The sequence below is a fragment of the Dama dama genome, chromosome 11 (assembly GCF_033118175.1).
Source record: "Dama dama isolate Ldn47 chromosome 11, ASM3311817v1, whole genome shotgun sequence".
Classification (NCBI taxonomy): domain Eukaryota; kingdom Metazoa; phylum Chordata; class Mammalia; order Artiodactyla; family Cervidae; genus Dama; species Dama dama.
Window position 1 is genome coordinate 60,290,484 of NC_083691.1, and position 20,592 is coordinate 60,311,075.

At 49.5% G+C, this 20,592-nt stretch overlaps 1 protein-coding gene across 2 annotated transcripts in view; it reads left to right on the top strand.

The window, feature by feature from the left end:
* The window catches only part of SH3RF3 (SH3 domain containing ring finger 3), a 159,579-nt gene that overhangs the window by 114,697 nt on the left and 24,290 nt on the right, over nt 1-20,592 (top strand). For both annotated transcript variants that reach the window (XM_061155366.1, XM_061155367.1), the window contains exons 6-8: nt 7,637-7,807; nt 9,316-9,569; nt 18,185-18,495. In XM_061155366.1, coding sequence (XP_061011349.1) covers nt 7,637-7,807; nt 9,316-9,569; nt 18,185-18,495 — 736 coding nt within the window. The remainder of the gene's footprint in view (nt 1-7,636; nt 7,808-9,315; nt 9,570-18,184; nt 18,496-20,592) is intronic.

Consider the following 20,592-nt stretch of genomic DNA (forward strand, 5'->3'; position numbering starts at 1 on the left):
GTTAGGTCCATACCATTTCTGTCCTTCATTGAGCCCATCTTTGCATGAAATGTTCCCTCGGTATCTCTAATTTTCTTGAAGAGATCTGTGGTCTTTCCCATTCTATTGTTTCCCTCTATTTCTTTGCACTGATCACTGAGGAAGGCTTTCTTATCTCTCCTTGCTATTCTTTGGAACTCTGCATTCAAATGGGTATATCTATCCTTTTCTCCTTTGCTTTTGCCTTCTTTTCTTTTCACAGCTATTTGTAAGGCCTCCTCAGACAGCCATTTTGCTTTTTTTCATTTCTTTTTCTTGGGGATGGTCTTGCTCCCTGTCTCCTGTACGATGTCACAAACCTCCATCCATAGTTCTTCAGGCACTCTGTCTATCAGATATCAGTCAGATATATCTTTCCCTTTATCCTTTGCCTTTTACGTCTCTTCTTTCCTCAGCTATTTGTAAAGCCTCTGTAGATGATCACTTTGCCTTCTTGCATTTCTTTTTCTTTGGGATGGTTTTGATCACTGCCTCCTGTTATGTACAATGTTATTGTACAGGACGAACACAAACCTCCATCCATAGTTCTTCAGGCACACTGTCCACCAGATCTAATCCCTTGAATCTGTTCGTCACCCCACTGTGTTATCATGAGGGATTTGATTTTAGGTCATACCTGAATGGCCTAGTAGTTTTCCCTACTTTCTTCAATTTAAGCCTGACTTTTGCAGTAACGAACTAATAATCTGAGCCAACTCCAGCTCTTGTTTTTGCTGACTGTATAGAGTTTCTCCATCTTCAGCCCTAAAGAATATAATCAGCCTGATTGTGGTATTGACCACATGGTGATGTCCGTGTGTAGAGTCGTCTCTTCTGTTATTGGAAGAGGGTGTTTGCTATGACCAGTGTGTTCTCTTGATGTTAGCTGCAGGCTTATCATATATAGCTCTTATGTTGAGATATGTTTGTTCAGTATCCACTTTGTTAAGAGTTTTTTATCATAAGTAGATATTGAATTTTGTCAAACATTTTTTCCAATATTTACTGAGATGATCATATGGTTTTTATTCTTCAGTTTGTTAATGTGGAATATCAGTCACACTGATTTGCAGATGTTAAGCCATTGTTACATCCCTGGAATAAGTCCATTTGGTCACAACGTATGAACCTTTTAGTATATTTTGAATTTGCTTTGCTAACATTTTTAAAGATCTTTGCACCTATGTTGGTCACAAGCAACCTGCAATTTGTTATTAAATCTTTGAATATTTTGTGAAATTTATCAGTGAAGCCCTACCTCAGGAAACACGAAAAATCTCAAAGAAATAATCGAATCTTACACCTAAAGGAACTAGAAAAAAGAAGGAAAAACAAAACCCAATGTTAATAGAAGGAAGGAAATAATAAATATCAGAGCAGAAATAAATGAAATAGAGACTAAGAAAATGACAGAAATGATCAGTGAAACTAAGATTATTTCTTTGAGATTTTTTTTCTTGGGAGAGTTTTGATCACAAACAGTCTGCTAACTTGTAATCAGTCAGTTCAGATTTTCTCTTTCTTCATGGTTCCGTCTTGGAAGATTATATGTTTCTAGAAATCTTTTCATTTCCTCCAGGTTGTTGGCATATTATTGTTCTCATTAGTCTCTTATGATCCTTTATATTTCTGTGGTGTCAGTTATAATTTATTTTTTCCTTTCTGATTTTATTGTTTGGACCAGTTCCTTTTTTTTTCTTGATAAGCCTAACTAGAAGTTGGAGAATTTATCTTTTCAAAGAACCAGCTCTTAATTTCACTGATCATTTCTGTTGTTTTCTGTTGATCTGTTGATCATTTCTGTTTAGGTGTAAGGTTCGATTATTTGAGATTTTTCATTTCCTGAAGTAGGCTCATATCACTATAAACTTCCCTCTTAGAACTGCTTTTGCAGTGATCCATAGATTTTGGATCACTGTGGTTCCATTTTCATTTGTTTCTAGGTATTTTAAAAATTTCTTCTTTGATATTTTTTTCAGTGGCCCATTCATGTTCTTTAATTTTGATGTTTTTTGTTTGTTTGTTTTCTCCAATTTTTCTTTTGATTGATTTCCCACAATTGTGGTCAAGAAGATGCTCAATATGATTTCCATCTTTGTAAATTCATGGAGGACTGTTTGTAAACTGATGTGATTTATCCTGGAGAACCTTCTGTGTATGCTTGAGAAGAATATGCATCCTGATGCTTTTGGATGGACTGTTCTGTATGTGTCCATTAGGTCCACTGGGTCCATTCTTCTAGGTTTGGTGTGAGCATCCTTATGACCATTACTGTTAACTCTTTAATGGGTAGATTGCTTATTTCTATTTTGTTTAGTTCTTTCTCTGAGGCTTTACCTTTTCTTTCAGTTGCAACATACACTTCTGACTCTCATTTTGCCTGATTCTCTGTGTTTGTGTCTGGGTATTAGTAAATCTGCTGTGTCTCCATATCTTGAAGGAGTGGCCTTGTTTAGGAGACATCCTGTGGGGCCCAGAGGCAGGCACACGAGGGTCCCCTCTGTGGGCAGTGTGTCCCCCCGCTGGTGTGGGGGGCTGTGGTTACTGCTTAGGCATGCTGGTGTGTGGGCCCAGCCACAGCAGCTACTAGACAGTGGTGGGCAGAGTTCTCACTCAGCCAGGGTGAGACCTCACCTAGGTGCAGGGGTGGGTGGGCTTCATCAGGGCATACCCACTGATGCTGACAGGTTAGGTTTTGGTGTTCAGTCACTCAGTTGCATCCAACTCTTCTCAACCTAAAGGACTGCAACACACCACGCTTCCCTGTCCTTCACTGTCTCCCAGAGTTTGCTCAAACTCATGTCCATTGAATCGGTGATTCTATCCAACCATCTCATCCTCTGTCATCCCTTTCTCCTCCTGCCTTCAATCTTTCCCAGCATCAGGGTCTTTTCTAATGAGTCAACCCGTGCATCAGGTAGTCAAAGTATTGGACCTTCAGCTTCAGCATCAGTCCTTCCAATGAATATTCAGGATTGGTTTCCTTTAGGATTGACTGGTTTGATCTCCTTGCAGTCCAAGGAGATTCAAGTCTTACAGTCCAAGACTCTCAAGAGTCTTCTCCAACACCATAGTTCAAAAGCTTCAATTCTTTAGCACCCAGCTTTCTCTATAGTCCAACTTTCACATAATACATGATTACTAGAAAAACCATAGCTTTGACTAGACAGACCTTTGTTGGCAAAGTAATATCTCTGCTTTTTAATATACTGTCTAGGTTTGTCATAGCTTTTCTTCTAAGAAGCAAGCATCTTTTAATTTCATGGCTGAAGTCACCATCCACAGTGATTTTGGAGCCCAAGAAAATAAAGTCTGTCACTGTTTCTATTGTTTCCCCATCTATTTGCCATGAAGTGATAGGACCGGATGCCATGATCTTCGTTTTTTGAATGTTGAGGTTTTTTTTTTTTGAATGTTGAGTTTTAAGCCAGCTTTTTCCACTTTCCTCTTTCACCTTCAAGAGGCTTTTTATTTTTTTTATTTATTTTTTTTTCAAGAGGCTTTTTAGTTCCTTTTCGCTTCCTGCCATAAGGGTGGTGTCATCTGCATATCCGAGGTTATTGATATTTTTGCCAGTATGAAAAGGCAAAAAGATATGACAAGTTAGATGGAACATTCCAAAATTGTACCCACTGGGTGGCATAAGCAAGATAGCCTGCAATTTCTGAAATGGCTCCGGCTAGTGAGTCAGTCCCCAGGGAGCATCCCGCCTGGTTCCTGACCCCTGGCAGAAGCTGCCACAATATTCAGTGGCCTGTGCGCAATTCAGTCTGGTATTTTTGCACTGGTTTCTGGGTTGAATGAGTCTGCATACAGGCCCATCGAGAGCACGTTTTCCATTCCAGGTGCTTCTGTAGTTTTCCTGGTATTTTATGTCGGTTTTCAAAGCCAGGTATTTGGGGGGGACTGGTCTCTCCTGAGCAGGATTGAGGGGTTGGGTCCCCTCTGAGTGGACCATGGTGGCTGGCGAGGGGTTTCCTGGCGAGTCCATCTCTCTGTCTCCTGTGCTGTCTGTTGTCCTCCTGCCCTTAGTGGTGGAGGCTCTGTCCATCCAGGGTTCAAGTCCCTCTCTGAAGAGGTGGTCCCTTAATGTGGCTGTGGGTTTGCTGTGTTCCTGGGAAAAGACAAGTTCAGGAGTGTCCTGTGCCGCTATCTGGAACCCTTTCCTTAGCTGATCCTGTTGATCAAAGGTCAGCAAGTAGGCACATGTTTTGCTGGCCTGAGTCCATGCGGCACTGGCACCTAGAGGAGCAGGAGCAGGCTCTTTGCAGGAGGATGGGAGAGAATCTCACTTATTTCAGAAGAAATGAGCAAGCTGTCATATGGAGGCAGAAGGGTGTGAAGTTAATGAAGGCGCTAAAATTCTTTAATCACTGCTTGATTAGAGTCTATAGACAATTAGCAGCAAGTGAAGATCTTCCATAGAGAAGAGCAGTTATGTGGTGAGTGGCGGCTGTTCCCAGCAGGCTGCTTATGGGAACACAGCTGCAAGTAGAGGCTGGGCGGCCACAGCTGCTGCGTGTCCAGACTGCATGCTGTCCAGCCGAGGGTGCCAGGGAAGGGGCTGACGTGCCCCCACACTCACTCCCCCGGGGCTGCGTCAGCCTGGAGGAGGGGACGCCTCTTCCAATGGGGAGGAGAGTCCCCTGCTGGCCACCCGGCCGTGGGGAGAGCGTTGTGAACCAGACCTCCCACTCTTGCCTGAACCAAGTACCTTCAGTACCAGCCTTGTGAGTGAATCTACTGAGACAAATGAATCCCAAGCCAGTTCTGGAGCAGCCGGCACTGTGTCCTCTATGGAGGCATGTGCAGAGCTGAAGTCCTTTGGAAGGAGTAGAGAGGGAGCGGAGGAGGAGTGGACAGGAGGCGGAGGGGACAGGCAGGTGGAGTACCGGGAATCCTGCGGGCGCTACCTGGTTCTTCCTGCCCTGGGCTCTGTGGGCATCGGCCTGCAGCTCCAAGGTCCAGCTGAGGGCACCCTCCAGGCTGGCGGGCACGGCCGAGGGGGTGGGGATAGAAGGGGTGCAGATTATGCACCCTTCCCTGTGGCCACACTTGGACCGGGACTGAGTGACCAGTGCACTGCAGAGACCACAGAGCTGCAGACATCAGGCTGGGAGCCGCCGGCCCCTCTGGAGCATCCCAGATGTGTGCAGGAGCCACAGGCAGACAAGCAGCCCCACGTGCAGGAAAAATGCTGGCAAGGCAATCTGGCTTCCCCTGTGGCATCAAAGGGAACAGGTTGGGAGGCCTAGGTGTGCCAGGTGAAGTCAGATTGGTTTACACTCCACCCCCCAGCAGTGCACACGGAAAGACTGAACTTGAACTGTTGAGACCAGAGAACAGATTGCTCCTCGGAGAATGAATTCACAATAAAGATGAAGACAGCAGGCCTCAGGGCCCCCTGCTCCAGGCCTCACCCCAGCTTCCCATGGGGCCTACCAGGCCCTGGGGCCAAGAACAACTGCTTGCCTCCAACTCGCTGCATAAACAGAGACACTCCATCTTTTTGAACCTCAGTTTGTTCAGCTGTGAAATGAGTAAGTAGCCCAGCCTCAGAGCTCATGTGGGGCTCCAGCGAGACCATAACAGACTCTAGCTTCCCACCCTGCCTGGACTCCAGACACCTGAGGAGGGTGGGCTCTGCACACTGTCCCACAGGTGGCGGCAGTGCCTCCTAAACAGAGTTCTGATTGATGATGGAGGAGGGTGCCCCGTCCCTTGGGGTGAAGAGGTCCTTGGAAGCAAGCCTGTCTCCCTGCATGGTTAGCGCCTGAGGGTGCCAGGATCACTGGGCATCTAATAAATGAATGAACAGCTGAAACCAGAGGGAAACATCACCTCCTACCGCCATGACTCTAGAGGAGGCAGGACACAGGATAAATCCAGATCTGCCTGCAGACTCCCTCACGACTCAGCTCAGCAGAGCCTGTGGTCCCAGAGGCGAGAGTGAGGGGGGGGGGGGTGCCCCCACCCAATGGGGCCGGTAGTTGGTCCAAGTTTGGGGAGTCGGGTGGTGGTTTCAGCCAAGTTCACTTCTGTTGCCCGCTTTCTGCCTTTATTACCTCATTAGGAACCACGGTGTGTTTCTCTAAAGTACAAGTGGGATTTTGAAAGAAGACTGTTTCGATGTAAAGGCTTAATCAGGCTGCCTTAAGGCCCACAGTCTAAAAATAACTCATTCTCACTGTGATGGGAAGATCCTGAGAGGTGAAAACAAACCTTGTTCCCTGAATGACTTGGGGATTCCAGAATTTTGAGTAGGATCATCAGCTCATCCCCAGAGATCACTCTGTCATCTGAAGGCCCCTCCCTGGATCACAGACAGACAGACAGACACACATACACACAGCTCGTCGGGTCTTTGCTACAGTTGCTAACACTTGTCTTATTTTTAGAAACTGGGTTGATGCCACTGTGGAAGTAGGTGCCAGTGGGTGCTGTGCTGGGTGTGGGGGAGGCTTGCCGGGTATGTGGGGGGACTATACCATGTTGGGGGGAGGGCTGCCCTGGCTACTGGAACCTCTGAGCCTCTCGCTCACTGCCCGAGGTCCTTCTCTCTCCAGCAGGGACAGCCCTTCTCCCTTGGATGGCCCTCTGTCCATAGCTTCATGCTCCACGGGGCAGGTGGACAGTGCAGGTAGCCCCTGGAGTCACCTAGTCCCGGAGCCTGGGAGGGTGGCTAGGGGGCAAAGAAGGAGGCTCCTGGGGCCCAGCAGGGGCAGTGTGCCCACCAGGCCCGTCCTGAAAGGAGGCCCAGGAGATGATGCTTCTTAGAAATGCATCTTGGGACTTCCCTGTCGGTCCAGCGGTTAAGACTCCATGCTGCCATTACAGGGAGCACATGTTCGATCCCTAGTCAGGGAACTACGGTCCTACATGCCACATGGTTACAGCCAAAAAAAATTGTTTTAATGCATCTCGTCTCTTTGTTGGAGTGAAGCCCCCACCACTTTTCCTTCCCAGATCTTGCAAGCAGGATATTTGCCTGAAAACATTCTCTCTGTTAGGTCAAACCACCCCTTCCACAAACCCCCAGAGTAGCAAAGCACTTATCAGAGGTTCTGAGGGTGGCGCCAGGGGCTCAGGACATTTCAAAGAGTCCTGGCAAATGAGGAGCACAGTGTCTAAGCCCCCAGCTAGGGCTCACACCACCAAGCTGTTAAAAAATCTTGAAAGTAGAATTTCAGTTAGTCACTGATCTTAAAAGTAGAATTTCAGTTAGTCACCTATCTAAGGAGTCCCTAATTGGGCTGGTTTTTCTTTAAAAGGGCCTCCAAATCTCCAGTTTGCATGGATGGGTGAGTGGGCAGGTGGGACTAAACAAGGAAACCCATCCAAGGCTGTGTAATTCATCCGTTTTCCCTAAAGCCTTCTCTTGCCCAGAGCATCAGGTATTAATCAGAGAAAAGAGAACAAAATGGGCCCAGACAGCCAGCCCCCCATCTGGTCCTGGCAGGGCTTCTCTGAGTTCAGCCTGCTGGTTGGTGAAGGGTGTGGAGCCCGTGGCTCCAGGGGTCTTTCCCCAGGGTCTCCTCCTGGTCCCTGGCTGCCCACTAAGTGTGCAAGGGTGCCCTTCTGTCCATGGCACCGCTCACCACCCGCCTCTTACCCACAGGTACCTGGCGCTCTACGCCTACAAGCCCCAGAAGAGTGACGAGCTGGAGCTCCGCAAGGGCGACACATACCGTGTCCTGGAGAAGTGTCGGGACGGCTGGTTCAAGGGCACGGCCCTGCGCACCGGACTCTCGGGCGTGTTCCCTGGCAACTATGTGACACCCGTCTCCAGGTGAGGCCCTTGCTGCCCGCCTCCTGTGGCCATAGCTGAGTGGAGACCAGGGACTGTGCCTCACCTGCCTTCCTGCTGCCCGCTGCCCGTGGCCCCAGGGAGAAGGTGGCCGGGAGGAGCTGGAGCACCACACAGGGGCGTGTCACGGGGCTGGATCTCGTGGGCACAGGTGCATGCATGTACGTGTGCGCACGTATGAGTACAGTGGGTGTGTGTGCAAAAAGCACGTGCCATTTACACACATGAAGAAAAGATTCCTTGTTCCTAAAAGTTAACCATTATTACTGAGTGGAGCATTATGAGTAATTAATTTTTTTCTTTCCTTGTAATTTCCTGTGTTTTACGAATTTACTGTTATATTATTTTTATAAACTGGCAAAAGCAAGTTTAACAGTTAGCCCGAGGTGACCCAGGGCTGTCAGATGTTTCCATATAGAGGGGCGTCCCCTGAAGGTTTGGTTTAGGGTTGGCCTCACTCCGGGGAGCCTGGGATGCCCCAGCCCTGTGTTCACAGCCCAGGACCTGCAGAGACCTGCTACAGACTCCCCCAACCCCACCCCCTGTTCTCCCCACCCCACCAGCTTCTGCTCTCTTGGCAATAAGACTCCAGGCAAAGTAAACACCCAGACCTGCACTGACGCGGCCTGACTTGTACCTTCACGGCAGCAGGCCCAGGAGCCACATCCCCCAGGCCCTCCTGGAAAGGCCCACCTTGTGAGGCCCGTGGTCCTATGGCCCTGTGCAGGGAGGCCCTTCTCCCCACAGCTGCTCTGCAGAGGCTATGCCTGCTCCCACCACGGGTGGCTCCCCGAGCCTCACGGCTGAGATCCAGAGGAGACAGATGGGGAGTTTTCCCGGCTCTTGGACAAATGGAAGGCGTGTGATCCTGACAACGGATCCCAGGAGCTCCCCACCCCAGCCCCACACGCTTGGTGCTGGTGCATGGTTCAGGCTGGCCCGTGTGGGGGAGGAGCCACTGGGGCCTGTCTCAGAGTCCTGTGGTCCACGGTGTGTCCTGGACTCTCCACATCACTTTCTCTGGAAAGTCTGGGATAAAACCGCAAACACGAGGCTTGTCTGCGCCCTTTCCTGGACTCCCAGGAGTCCTTCATCCAGAAGGAGCCAGGCCCCTGCCTCCTGCTGCCTGCCAGATGTGCCAAGCCCATTCCGTCTGCCTCTGTTTAGGGACACACAGCTGTTTGTTAGACTAAATCAAGGCAGTGACTCTGGAACAAAATATCTGATTAGCATCACTTCCCTGTTTCCTATGGCTCTTTCACTGGTTGTCACATATGCACGTGGAAAGACCGTGTGGTTGTCAGGGGCTCTGCTGTCCAGCCGGGCCTCTAGATACCACCTGCCCAGGCCATCCTGGTGCTACTGTAGGACTTTTCCTGGATGGTGTGGCCTCCAGCTCCGGAGCCAAGGGGTTGAGTGGTTCTTCATCAGTCTGTGTGGTGTGGGTGTATCTGTGCCCTCCCCTGACTTCATTCTGTTCATTTCCTCAGGATTCCTGTAGGAGGGGCTGGGCCACCCCGGAATAATGCAGTCGGAGGGTCTCCCCTGGCCAAAGGGATGGCCACAACCATGCACCCAGGCGGTGGGAGTCTGAGCAGCCCGGCCACGGCCCTGAGGCCAGCCCTTCCCCTTACCACAGCCCAGGTCCCGGCCCAGCACCAGGCCGCCTCTCCCCCACTGGGCAGTTGTCTGCGGCACACAGTCCAGCCAGCGGCCAGCCAGGCCCGGAGCGCCGGCCCCCCTGGTATGTAGCAGCCTCCTAGGGACCTCACTCTGCTGGAAAATTTGAGCAAGGTGATCTCAGGGACACAAGTTATGAGCGTCCTTTGACCCAGGTCTTGAGCGATCCCTGGAGGGGTGCCCTGTAATCATGAATTTATGCTAGTCCTGGGGAACATGTTGACATATCTTCGTAGCCTGTCCTACAGCTGGAATGGATTAGAAAATTCACAGGTGTTTATATACTTCATGCAGCAAGAGGACTGGCTGGACCAGTGAGGTTACCTTGTCACCTCTGGGTGGCCCTGTGAGCCACCGTGGGTCACCTGCATCTACATGCCACTCACCAAGGGGTCTGCTGATGAGGCAGCACCCCCACCCCAGGACAGAGCTGGTAATGAAACCAATCCACAGAGGTGCTTCCTGAGATGCTTTGAGGCTGAGAAGTGATGGCCATTGCTCCTCCTGCAGCTTCATCAGGAGAAGACTGACCAGAAGTCAGGACAGTCTACGCGGCTCCCTGTGTAGCATGAGACGAGAGGAAGTGTGGGGAGGTTCCTGAAGGTGTGAACAGGGTAAACGCATCTTGCTTGGAAGCTTGGCAGTGAGCTAAGAAGAACTGCTAAGCTTGACTCACGTGGTCCTCCTGGGAGCCAGGCCAGTAACTTTCCGATACATAAGCCAGTAACATTGTCACTGTGTGGTGAAAGGGACCCAGGACGGGAGGATGTGCCTCTGAGTTTCATTTGAATAATTCAGAATTCCTTTCCACTCCGACCCCATTCTCAAAAATAATCTTTCTTTTTCCAAATGATTTATTTATTTTATTTTGGGCTTCCCTGGTGGCTCAGTGGTAAAGAATCCACCTGCCAGTGCACGAGAGTGGGTTTATTCTCTCAGTCAGGAAGACTCCCTGGAGAAGGAAGTGGCAACCCCACTCCAGTATTCTTGCCTGGGAAATCCCACGGACAGAAGAGCCTGGCAGGCTACAGTCCATGGGGTTGCAAAAGAGTCGGACACGACTTAGCAACTAAACAACAACAACAATTTATTTATTTTATTTTTGACTGTGCTGAGTGTTCATTACTGTGCGCAGGCTTTCTCTAGTTGCAGCGAATGGAGGCTATTCTTTATTGTGGTGTTTGGGCATCTCATTGTGGTGGCTTCTCTTGTTGTGGAGCACGGGCTCTAGAGTGACCGAGCTTCAGTAGTTGTGGCACATAAGCTCAGTAGTTGCAGTTCACGGGCTCTAGAGCACAGGCTCAATAGTTGTGGTACACGGGCTTAGTTACATGTAGTATCTTCCTGGAGCAGAGATCAAACCTGTGTCCCCTGCATTGGAAGGTGGATTCTTATCCACTGAGCCACCAGGAAAGTCCCCGACAGCAGTCCCACCCTGGTGTCCAGCCTTGTGCTGGGTGGTCTTATTCAGCACAGTGGGCTCTGTACCAAGGAAGCCTCGTGGGTGGGCTTGGCCCTGCCTTGGTGTAGATTTGCTAAGACTCACCTTGTAAATGCAGGAGATGATGAAGGACAGGGAATCCTGGTGTCCTGCGGTCCATGGGGTCATGAAGAGTCGGACACGACTTAGCGATTGAAAACGAGAGTCCTTCATATGTGTTTTTTTTTTTTTCCCCTTAAATTAGTGAAAAATGAGGTCTGTTTTTCACCTGGCCAGTAGGGCCCTGGAGAAGAGCTAGTTGTCTCTGCCCTAGAAGAATCTACAGTGATGTCACCTCTGGCTGACCTCTCGGCCCAGCCATTACCTTCCAGCCGGCTGTGGCTCAGGGCAGCTGATGGTGCTCATTGTAGCCTCCAGCTGTAGATGCAGCCCCTGAGGCCTAGAGATAGCATGTCCAGGGAGTGCCTGCTCGCTGCTCCATGGCTGGGGAGACGTGCGCTGAGGTGCTGGTCTCCTGGGTCTGGAGCTCCCAAGCAGGTCCTCCTGCTTGTGACCCCCTCATCCATTCCCCAACCTGCTCTGTGCTCCATGATGCTGAAAGCCATGGCAGGCCTGCCTCTCATGGAGTGTACATCCATCCCCAGCCACCCAGCTCTGCACCAAGTGCCCTACGAGGGCCTGTCCACACCCTGCCACGTGAGGAACCCACCAGTTCAAAGAGGAATATGACCTGCTCATCTCATTTATGGAATGGAATAACAGCAGAATCAAAGAAATTGGCCAGCCAGAGCAAAACAACACTCTCTCTGTCCTCAATCACCATGGTAACCTACATGGGTAACAGGCATGCTCTTCCATCTGTTTAATTCACGTGTGGGAGAGTGAGGCATAGGATGGTTTAATGGCATGCCGGGTGCGTTCCAGCCCAGGGCTCGTCCCCAACTCATGTGCTGCAGCCAGGATACAGGATGCCCCCATCATTGCAGTAATTAGACGTCTGGAGTCCCCACAGCGTTTTCCACTTCCTTCTGTGTCTGGAGAGCAAGAACACAGTGCTGACAGTGTGCACAGGCAGAGGATCGCTTACTGCAGTGACTGCCCCATCTCAGCAAACCCCAGCTCTGGCACCTGGGAGATCCTTGTTAGTGTCCTCAGACCAAACCATAGTCAGGCAGTTGGACAAAGGCCTGGTTGCCTTGGCCATGGTGCCCAGAGGGCAAGGGCCCCACATAGCCATTCATTTATCAGCAAAATGCACTGGGAGAGAGCTGGGTGCATAAGGGCTCTGCTGGGGTCTGGACCCATTTCTATCCCACCCTTTAGAGAGGAAGACAAGGAGACCCAGGTTACAGTGGAATTTGAAAAGCACTGGGTGGAGGCCTGGGGGGTATGAGGCTGTAGGGAGCAGGAGGGGTGCCTCCCTCAGACCAAAGAGGAAGGAGGGGGCGACTGTTGAGGGGCCTGTGGACCATCTCCAGGAGGATGTGATGCTGCCTTGGTTCCTAAAGGACAGACAGAAAGTACCTGGGTGGACCAAACAAATGGGGAATTCCAGCCACAAAGGCATGGAGATGAGCAAGACCACAGTTTGTGCTTGGAGTGATTCTGTTTTAATGTGACTGAGACAGAGGTGGGAAGGAGGAGCAGGGTGTTGGTGACAGTTTCTCTGCAGAGGGAAGGTGGACATTAGGTCTAAAGCTCAGAGCAGAGCGTGCAGTGGTGGAGCACGAGGGAGCACGAGAGAGGCTCTGAGCCCCAGAGGGCAGGCGTGTTGGCGGCTGTGAGCCCTGTGACAAAGCTGAGGGGCGCAGATCAGGCTGTTTCTCTTCCACTGGGTCAAGGAACCTCAGTTTTTATCCTGTGGGCAGCAGGGCTCCTAAGAGGGTTTAAAATAATAGATATAACCAGATTTTTATATGTAAAAGGTAAAGCTAGATTTCTGCTTATGGCCAAGATAAAGCAATTAGGTCAGGATTTACCCTCCCACCAGAAACAACTGAAAAAAACAAGGAATGTATAAAACAGTGGTTGTGAGACACTGGATACTAGAAGACCAAGGATGGTGATCCATGAGAGATGAGAACACAGAGGAAGGTCCCAGCTCACCTCCTGGAGAGAAGGCCAGGTGTCCGCACAGGGAGAGCATGAGCGCCAGTCCAGAAGGCTCTCTGGGTTGGGGTACAGAGCTGAGGGTCTGGATGACCGAGCCCCAGAGAGTGCAGTGTCCCTGGCTCAAGACACTGAGAACCGATGGCAGGCATGTGAGGGACCCCGTGGGCCAAGAGCACAAGGACTCTGCTGAGAAGTGCCTGTTCCCACCAGCCGGCTCCCAGGACACTAGCCACCATGCAGAGGAGCTCACCCTGCTGGGGCAGCCGCATCTCACCCACCTGTGTCTGATGGCAATAATGAAGCACCAGGCATGCAGAAGAGCAGGAGAACATGCCCCGCAGAGATGAGATCAACCCACCAGTCATCAAAGCTGACCCAGAACAAAGATGCTAAAAAAGATGTTATAATTGCATTTCATATGCTCAGAAAGGTAAGTAGAAACATGGAAGATATTTTAAAGACTGAAATCAAGCTTCTAAAAATAACTACACAGTGTGAGATCACACACTGGATGGCATTAATGGCAGATTAGACATTGCTTAGAAAATAGTAGTGAACTTGAAGATCTAGCAATAGAAACTGTGAAACAAAGAGATAGAAGAGAATTTTTTAAAATGAACAGAGCATCAGTGAGCAGTAGAACAACTTCAAGTGGTCAAATATATTTTTAATTGGAGTCCCCAAAGTAAAGGAGACAAGGATGGGACAGAAAAATTAGTTGAATAAATAATGACCAAAACTGTTCTAAATTTGATTAAAAAAAAAATTGTAAACTGATGGATCAGTGACACTCAGTGACTCCCAAGCACAAGGAACATGAAGAAAACTACAACAAGGCAAATTATGATCAAATTGTTCAAAATCTGTGATGAAGACAACCTTGAAAGTAGCACAAAAGAAAAGATATATAGCGTAGGAAAAAAATAAGGGTGACAGTAGATTTCTTGTCAGGAACAATACAAGTTGAGAAGACAGTGGAAAACTTAACAAGTCCCGAAAGAAATGCATCTGTCAAGCTAGGATTCTACACCCAACAAATGTCTCTCATAAATGAAAGCAAAATAAAGAATTATTCAGACACAGTGAAGTTAAAAAGATGTCATCACACACCATGAAAAATGTCAAACAGTCGTCTCTAGAAAGAAGGAAAATTGTACCAGGTGGAAACAGGCACAAAGGTTACAGAATACAAGGTCAACATACAAAAGCCAATTTTGTTTCTCTATACCAGGAATGATTTTTGGAAATTGGCATTTTAAAAATGATACCAATTTTGATAGCATTAAAAACATAAATTAGTTAGGATTAAATCTGATAAAAGACGAGTATGACTTGAACACTCTGAAATATTGCAAATTAAAGAAAGAAATTAAGGAAGTCTTAAACATTTACAGAGATATACTTTATTTAGGAGTAAGAAAACTTGATGTTGTTAAGGTGTTTATTCTCCAAAAACTGACCTATAGAGTCAGTGGAGTGCCAATCAAGATCTAACCCAATTTTTTGGTAGAACCTGGCAGTCTGCTACCTAGATTCATATAGGCATGCAGAGGACCTTGGTCAAAAAAACCTGGAAAAGAAAAACAAAGTTAAAAGCTAACACTGATTTTAAGACACATTGTAAAGCCGCATTTCTCTACGCCAGGCTTCAACAGTACATAAACTATGAACTTCCAGATGTTCAAGCTGGATTTAGAAAAGCCAGAGGAACAAGAGATCAAATTGCCAACTCTGTTGGATCATCAAAAAAGCAAAAGAGTTCCAGAAAAACATCTACTTCTGCTTTATTGACTACACCAAAGGCTTTGACTATGTGGATCACAACAAATTGTGGAAAATTCTTCAAGAGATGGGAATACCAGACCACCTGACCTGCCTCCTGAGAAATCTGTATGCAGGTCAAGAAGCAACAGTTAAAACTGGACATGGAACAACAGACTGGTTCCAAATAGAAAAAGGAGTACATCAAGGCTGTATATTGTCACCCTGCTTGTTTAACTTATATGCAGAGTACATCATGAGAAATGCTGGACTGGATGAAGCATAAGCTGGAATCAAGATTGCCGGGAGAAATATCAATAACCTCCGATATGCAGATGATACCACCATTATGGCAGAAAACAAAGAATAACTAAAGAGCCTCTTGATTAAAGTGAAAGAGGAGAGTGAAAAAGTTGACTTAAAACTCAACATTCAGAAAATATCATGGCATACAGTCCCATCACTTCATGGCAAATGATGGGAGAACAATGGAAAGAGTGACAGACTTTATTTTGGGGGGCTCCAAAATCACTGAAGATGGTGACTGCAGCCCTGAAATTAAAAGACGCTTGCTCCTTGGAAGAAAAGCTATGACCAACATAGACAGCATATTAAAAAGTAGAGACATTACTTTGCCAACAAAGGTCCATCTATTCAAAGCTATAGTTTTTCCAGTAGTCCTGTATGGATGTGAGAGTTGGACTAGAAGAAGGAAAGCTAAGTGCAGAAGAATTGATGCTTTTGAACTGTGGTGTTGGAGAAGACTCTTAAGAATCCCTTGGACTGCAAGGAGATCCAACCAATCCATCCTAAAGGAGATCAGTCCTGGGTGTTCACTGGAAGGACTGAAGCTGAAACTCCAATACTTTGGCTACTTGATGTGAAGAGCCGATTCATGGGAAAAGACCCTGATGCTGGGAAAGATTGACGGCAGGAGGAGAAGCAGATGACAGAGAATGAGATGGTTGGATGGCATCACTGTCTCAATGGACATGAGTTTGAGTAAGCTCCAGGAGTTAGTGATGGACAAGGAGGCCTGGTGTGCTGCAGCACACCCAGCATGACCCCAGCGACCCATGGGGTCGCAAAGAGTCGGACACGACTGAGCAACTGAACTGAACTGGACTGATAAAGCCACAGTCATCAGTGTGGTATTGGTGTGAAGACAAATGACTGAGTACTTTTTCAATAGTACTTTTTCTGAAAACATAAAAGTGTCCATTAATTTGATGAGAGGGGAGTCACAGTTGCTCTTGTCCAGATAACTTGATGAAAGAATGGGGTGAGAAGGCATGTTTCTAGTATGGAAGTGAGTTGAGACTCCTGGAAGAGTGAATCATGTGGGACTCCTGCCCCTTGTTCTGGACACAGAGAGGATGGTTTATTGGATGTAAACAAATGGGACGCAAGAGAGTTGATGTGCTGGCCTCCTGGGCTCCGGGATGAAGCTGATGGTGTTGGCTGACTCTCACCTCCTGCAGAAGACTGACAGGTGGACCCTTGAGGACATCTAAGGGCGGAGGCCATGCCGAGGGTGGTCAGTACTGAACCCCTTGCTGGGGGTGGTCAATACTGAGCCCCCTCCTAGGGGTGGTCAGTATTGAGCCCTTCTTGGGTGTGCTCTGTACTGAGACCCCTCCTGGAGTAGGGGAGGGAATGGAGCCCCACCTGGACTTGGAGGTGAGTCTAGCTCTGGCCTGAGGGCAGGGTTAGCTACAGGAGGGGGCAGAGTGATGGACAGGAAAAACTTGAGTGCATGCCCTGGGCCCTGGAGCCTGAGGGGTTCTGTCCAGACAGAGATGGCCCTGAGTTGTGGACTTTCCAGCATCTGCTCCTCCATGCAACAGGACATGATGGCCTGAGAGTGAGGGAAGGACAGAGGTGACAATAAGCAGATCATTTTTCACTCACTTGCTTTCTGTAAAGCGCCCACTGAACCCAGTCCTGGGAGGTGGAGTGGACCTGTGAGAGCTGGCAGGATTCAGGGGCCCAGAGTTACTGAGATGACAGGTTAGAGAAGTGGGGGGCTGACTGAGAGCAATGGCATGTCCATGGTCTTTCCTCCAGCAGCCCACGTCTACTCTGGTGTCGCAGACCAGCAGGCTTAGCCGGTAACAGGCGCACATTTGGGTCCTGCCAGCCGGGCGACTGAGGGCCCATGGACTTTAACCCTCATGCCAGCTGTGGAGTGAGCCCCACCTCTCTTGGGAAGTGTTCTTTTCTTCTCCGGTGGTTTAGTTCTGTGAAATCGGTACAGGTGTTTTAGCCGAGTTCTCTTTTCTCGGACACAAATATTCTGAAACAATTTTATTCAGCGCTTACTATGTGCCAGGCACCATTCCAGCTGTTTGGAACATGTTAGTGAATGAAACATGAAGGTCCCACCATGCAGAGCTTACGCTGGGGTAGGGAGGTGGACGGTGAGCCTTTGTCGGTGATCGTGGCTGGTGCTTGGCCAGCTCGACCACTGGGCTTGGGAGCCAGGGGCTGGGCCGTAACTTCCAGTTCCAGGTGGAGACCGCCCAGCCACACTGTCCAGAGATGCGCTCACGTTCAGTTGTGCCTGGTAACCCAGGGACTCCCAGGCTTCTTTCGGGCTCCTCCACAGTGTCCACTAAAAAAAATACACACAACCTAAAAGCTGAGAGTTAGGTTTTATTCAGTAGGAATGTTAGGGCTCGCGCCCAGGAGACAGCATCTCAGGTGACCCAGAGTGCTTTGAGGAGGTGGGGGAGGAGCCAGGCTACATACAAGTTTGCAGGGAGAAGTAGGTAATCTAAATATTAAAAGATTACTGTTAATTAAGAGAAAACTGTATCTCTCACATGAAAAGATTTAGTGATCTTCCATGTATGGGAAGATGCAAGCTTCAGGGCTTGCTGAAATCATTTCTTTCATATACATATAGCTATCTGGGGCCAGTCCTGCTTTCTTTATTGTTCACAGACTAATTCCTTGTTCACCGTCAAAGAAGGCGAATGTAATGGTATGGCCGCCTCTCACATCCCCCCAGCTCCTCAGCGCTTACCGGAGAGGAAGCAGCTGATGGCTTCCAGATAGCTGGCTTTGTTTCACCTGGGCTCAGAAATGTGCATTTGGAAAAGGCTTGTTTACTGGTAGAGCGTAAAGCAGGAAACATTTCATTTCACTAGGGGCTTCAGGTCTAGAAGCGTTGAACAGGATGTTTGTAAAACCGGAGTGTACTGGTTCATCACTGGCAGACAACTGCAGTTCAGACTGTAGGAACCTGGGAAGGGCCAAGGTGAGGGCGTCGGCAGAGGTGTGGGCGGGAGGGCAAGGCCGCAGCCCCAGGATTGCCGGCTGCAGACTGACCTTCCCCCGCCCTCTCTACCCCTCTCTCCCAGCTGCCCACCCGGCCCAGATTCAGGGCCGGCCGACCGCTACGGTGTCGCCCCTGCGCTCTCAGAACTCCCCGTCTCGCCTGCCCGCCGGCCTCAGGCCCCCCGCCTTGGGGTCCCCTCAGCACAGCCCCCAGCCAGTGACTCAGTGCCCCCGACCGGCCATCCCACTCGCCTCGGCAGCCTCAGCCGTCACCCCTCCCAACGTCAGCGCCGCTAACCTCAATGGGGAGGCTGGAGGGGGCACCGCCGGGGGCCTGACCGCATCCAGCCCCACCAGCGGAGGAGGCAGACCAGACGAGAGGAAAAATGAGAAGGTAAGTGCCCAGTGGGTGGTCCTACTTCTTTGGCACGACCAAGCGACTTTGACTTTAACTTCATTCACATATTTATGGCTGTGAGGGGTCTTAGTTGCAACACTCGGGATCTTCGATCTCCACTGTGGCATGTGGGATCTAGTTCCCTGATCAGGAATGAATCCTGGGCCCCCTGCATTGGGAGCATGGAGTCTTATCCGCTGGACCACCAGGGAGGTCCCTCTGGATGTTTTCAGACCTTTCAGTATGAAACCAGCTTTGATTGGAGCATGCCCCTCAAGTAGACAGCATCCTGTCTGGTCCCTTGAGGACAGCACCTGATCCAGATGGTGAGGCCATCTGCCTGGACCCTAGAGGGTGGTGAGAATGGGAAGCAGAGCACCTGTCGGTAAGGGGAGGGCTCCTGGCAGCTTCAACTGAGCAAAGGCCAAAGGAGGTAGCCAGTGGTGGGCAGCCCAAGAGCTGCCGGGAGGCCCCAGGTGGGAGGACGATGGGGGTCAGGCCTGACCAGGGACACTCACACGCCTCCCTCCCCTGCGTCCACTCTGAGGTTGACTGCCTGCTGGAGCCTGACTCTGGCCAGTGCTCTCCGTGGCCCCAGCGTGCTGAGGGTCCTTCTTGTGACCCATGTTTGACATGACCCTCAGGAGTCACGAGACCAGCTTAGTGGATTTGGACCAACGTGTGTGTAGATGGAACAGGACACGCAGCGGGTCGGCAGGCCCAGCACGCAGGAGGGTCAGCGTATGTGGGAGTCGGTTGCTATTTTGTGCTAAGTCCTAATTTAAAACTTACTTCAGGAACCTCAGAGCCCTGCCTGACCCTGGAGGTACCACATGCATAGCAGGCATCTGGTGATGTTTGTTGATTGACAAGAGTTGGAAAAACTGCCGGTAAAGTTCCAACCGCATGACTTATGGGAAATTCTTTACTTTATGGGCCGGAAGAAAGTTAACTTTCCTCTTGTCGATGAGGGGTATTTCCTTGATATTTCCCCTGGTATTTCCTTTTCACAGAGTAATAGAGTATGGGAACTGGAAAGAACCTCTAAAGATCTTCACATAAACTGTTCATTCTTGATGATCCTCCTAGGCTCAGTGATGCTGAGGCACTTGCCTGGGATCACAGAGCACTGGCTGTGGAGCCAGGCTGAGGACTCTGGTCTCCAGGCTGTCTGGCCCCAGTGCACTGACTTGTGATAACCTTCCCTCCCCATGAGACATGACTGCTGATGTTTTTGGCTCAGGCAGGACTTGGGGGGCAAGAAGTCCAGGGTAACTGCTGGCAGGAGGCCCTGAGGTCGGCCCAGAAGAGGGGACTGCGGCATCTGCCTTCTGGTTGTGCATAACTCGAGTGCAGCCAGAAGGGGTCCCATGAGAGTGAACCATTGACCAAACCCACACAGAAGGTGTGGCCTCTGTAGCTAAGGTTTTGGGGGTGGGTTTGGACCAATGGCCAGGGCAGAGCAGGTGAGCCTGCTTACTGTAGGGACTTCATGGTGATAGTTTGCAGGTGAACTGTCCTTTATTAACCACAGCCCCAGATTAAAATTGTGTGTATATATTATGGGAGGAGGGCTTCCCTGGTAGCTCAGCTGGTAAATAATCTGCCTGCAACACAGGAGATCCTGGTTTGATTCCTGGGTTGGGAAGATCCACTGGAGAAGGGATAGGCTACCCACTCCAGTATTCTTGGGCTTCCCTGGTGGCTTAGATGGTAAAGAATCCACCTGCAAAGCGGGAGACCTGGGTTCGATCCCTGGGTTGGGAAGATCCCCTGGAGGTGGGCACAACAACCCACCCCAGTATTCTTGCCTAAAGAATCCCCATGGACAGGGGAGCCTGGCAGACTACTGTCCATGAGGTCTCAAAGAGTTGAACACAACTGAGTGATCAAGTGCACCACACATGAAGGGAGTGGTACAATGACATGTTTAATGAAAACTCAGGAATGTACAATCTGAATAAATCTTGAAGATGAGGCTTTTTTTTTTAAGGAATTGTCCCTGCCTTTTTTTAAAAAAAGATTTTTTAGTTTGGCTGTGCTGGGTCTTCATTGCTACATGGGCTTTTCTCTAGTTGCAGTGAGTGGGGGCTA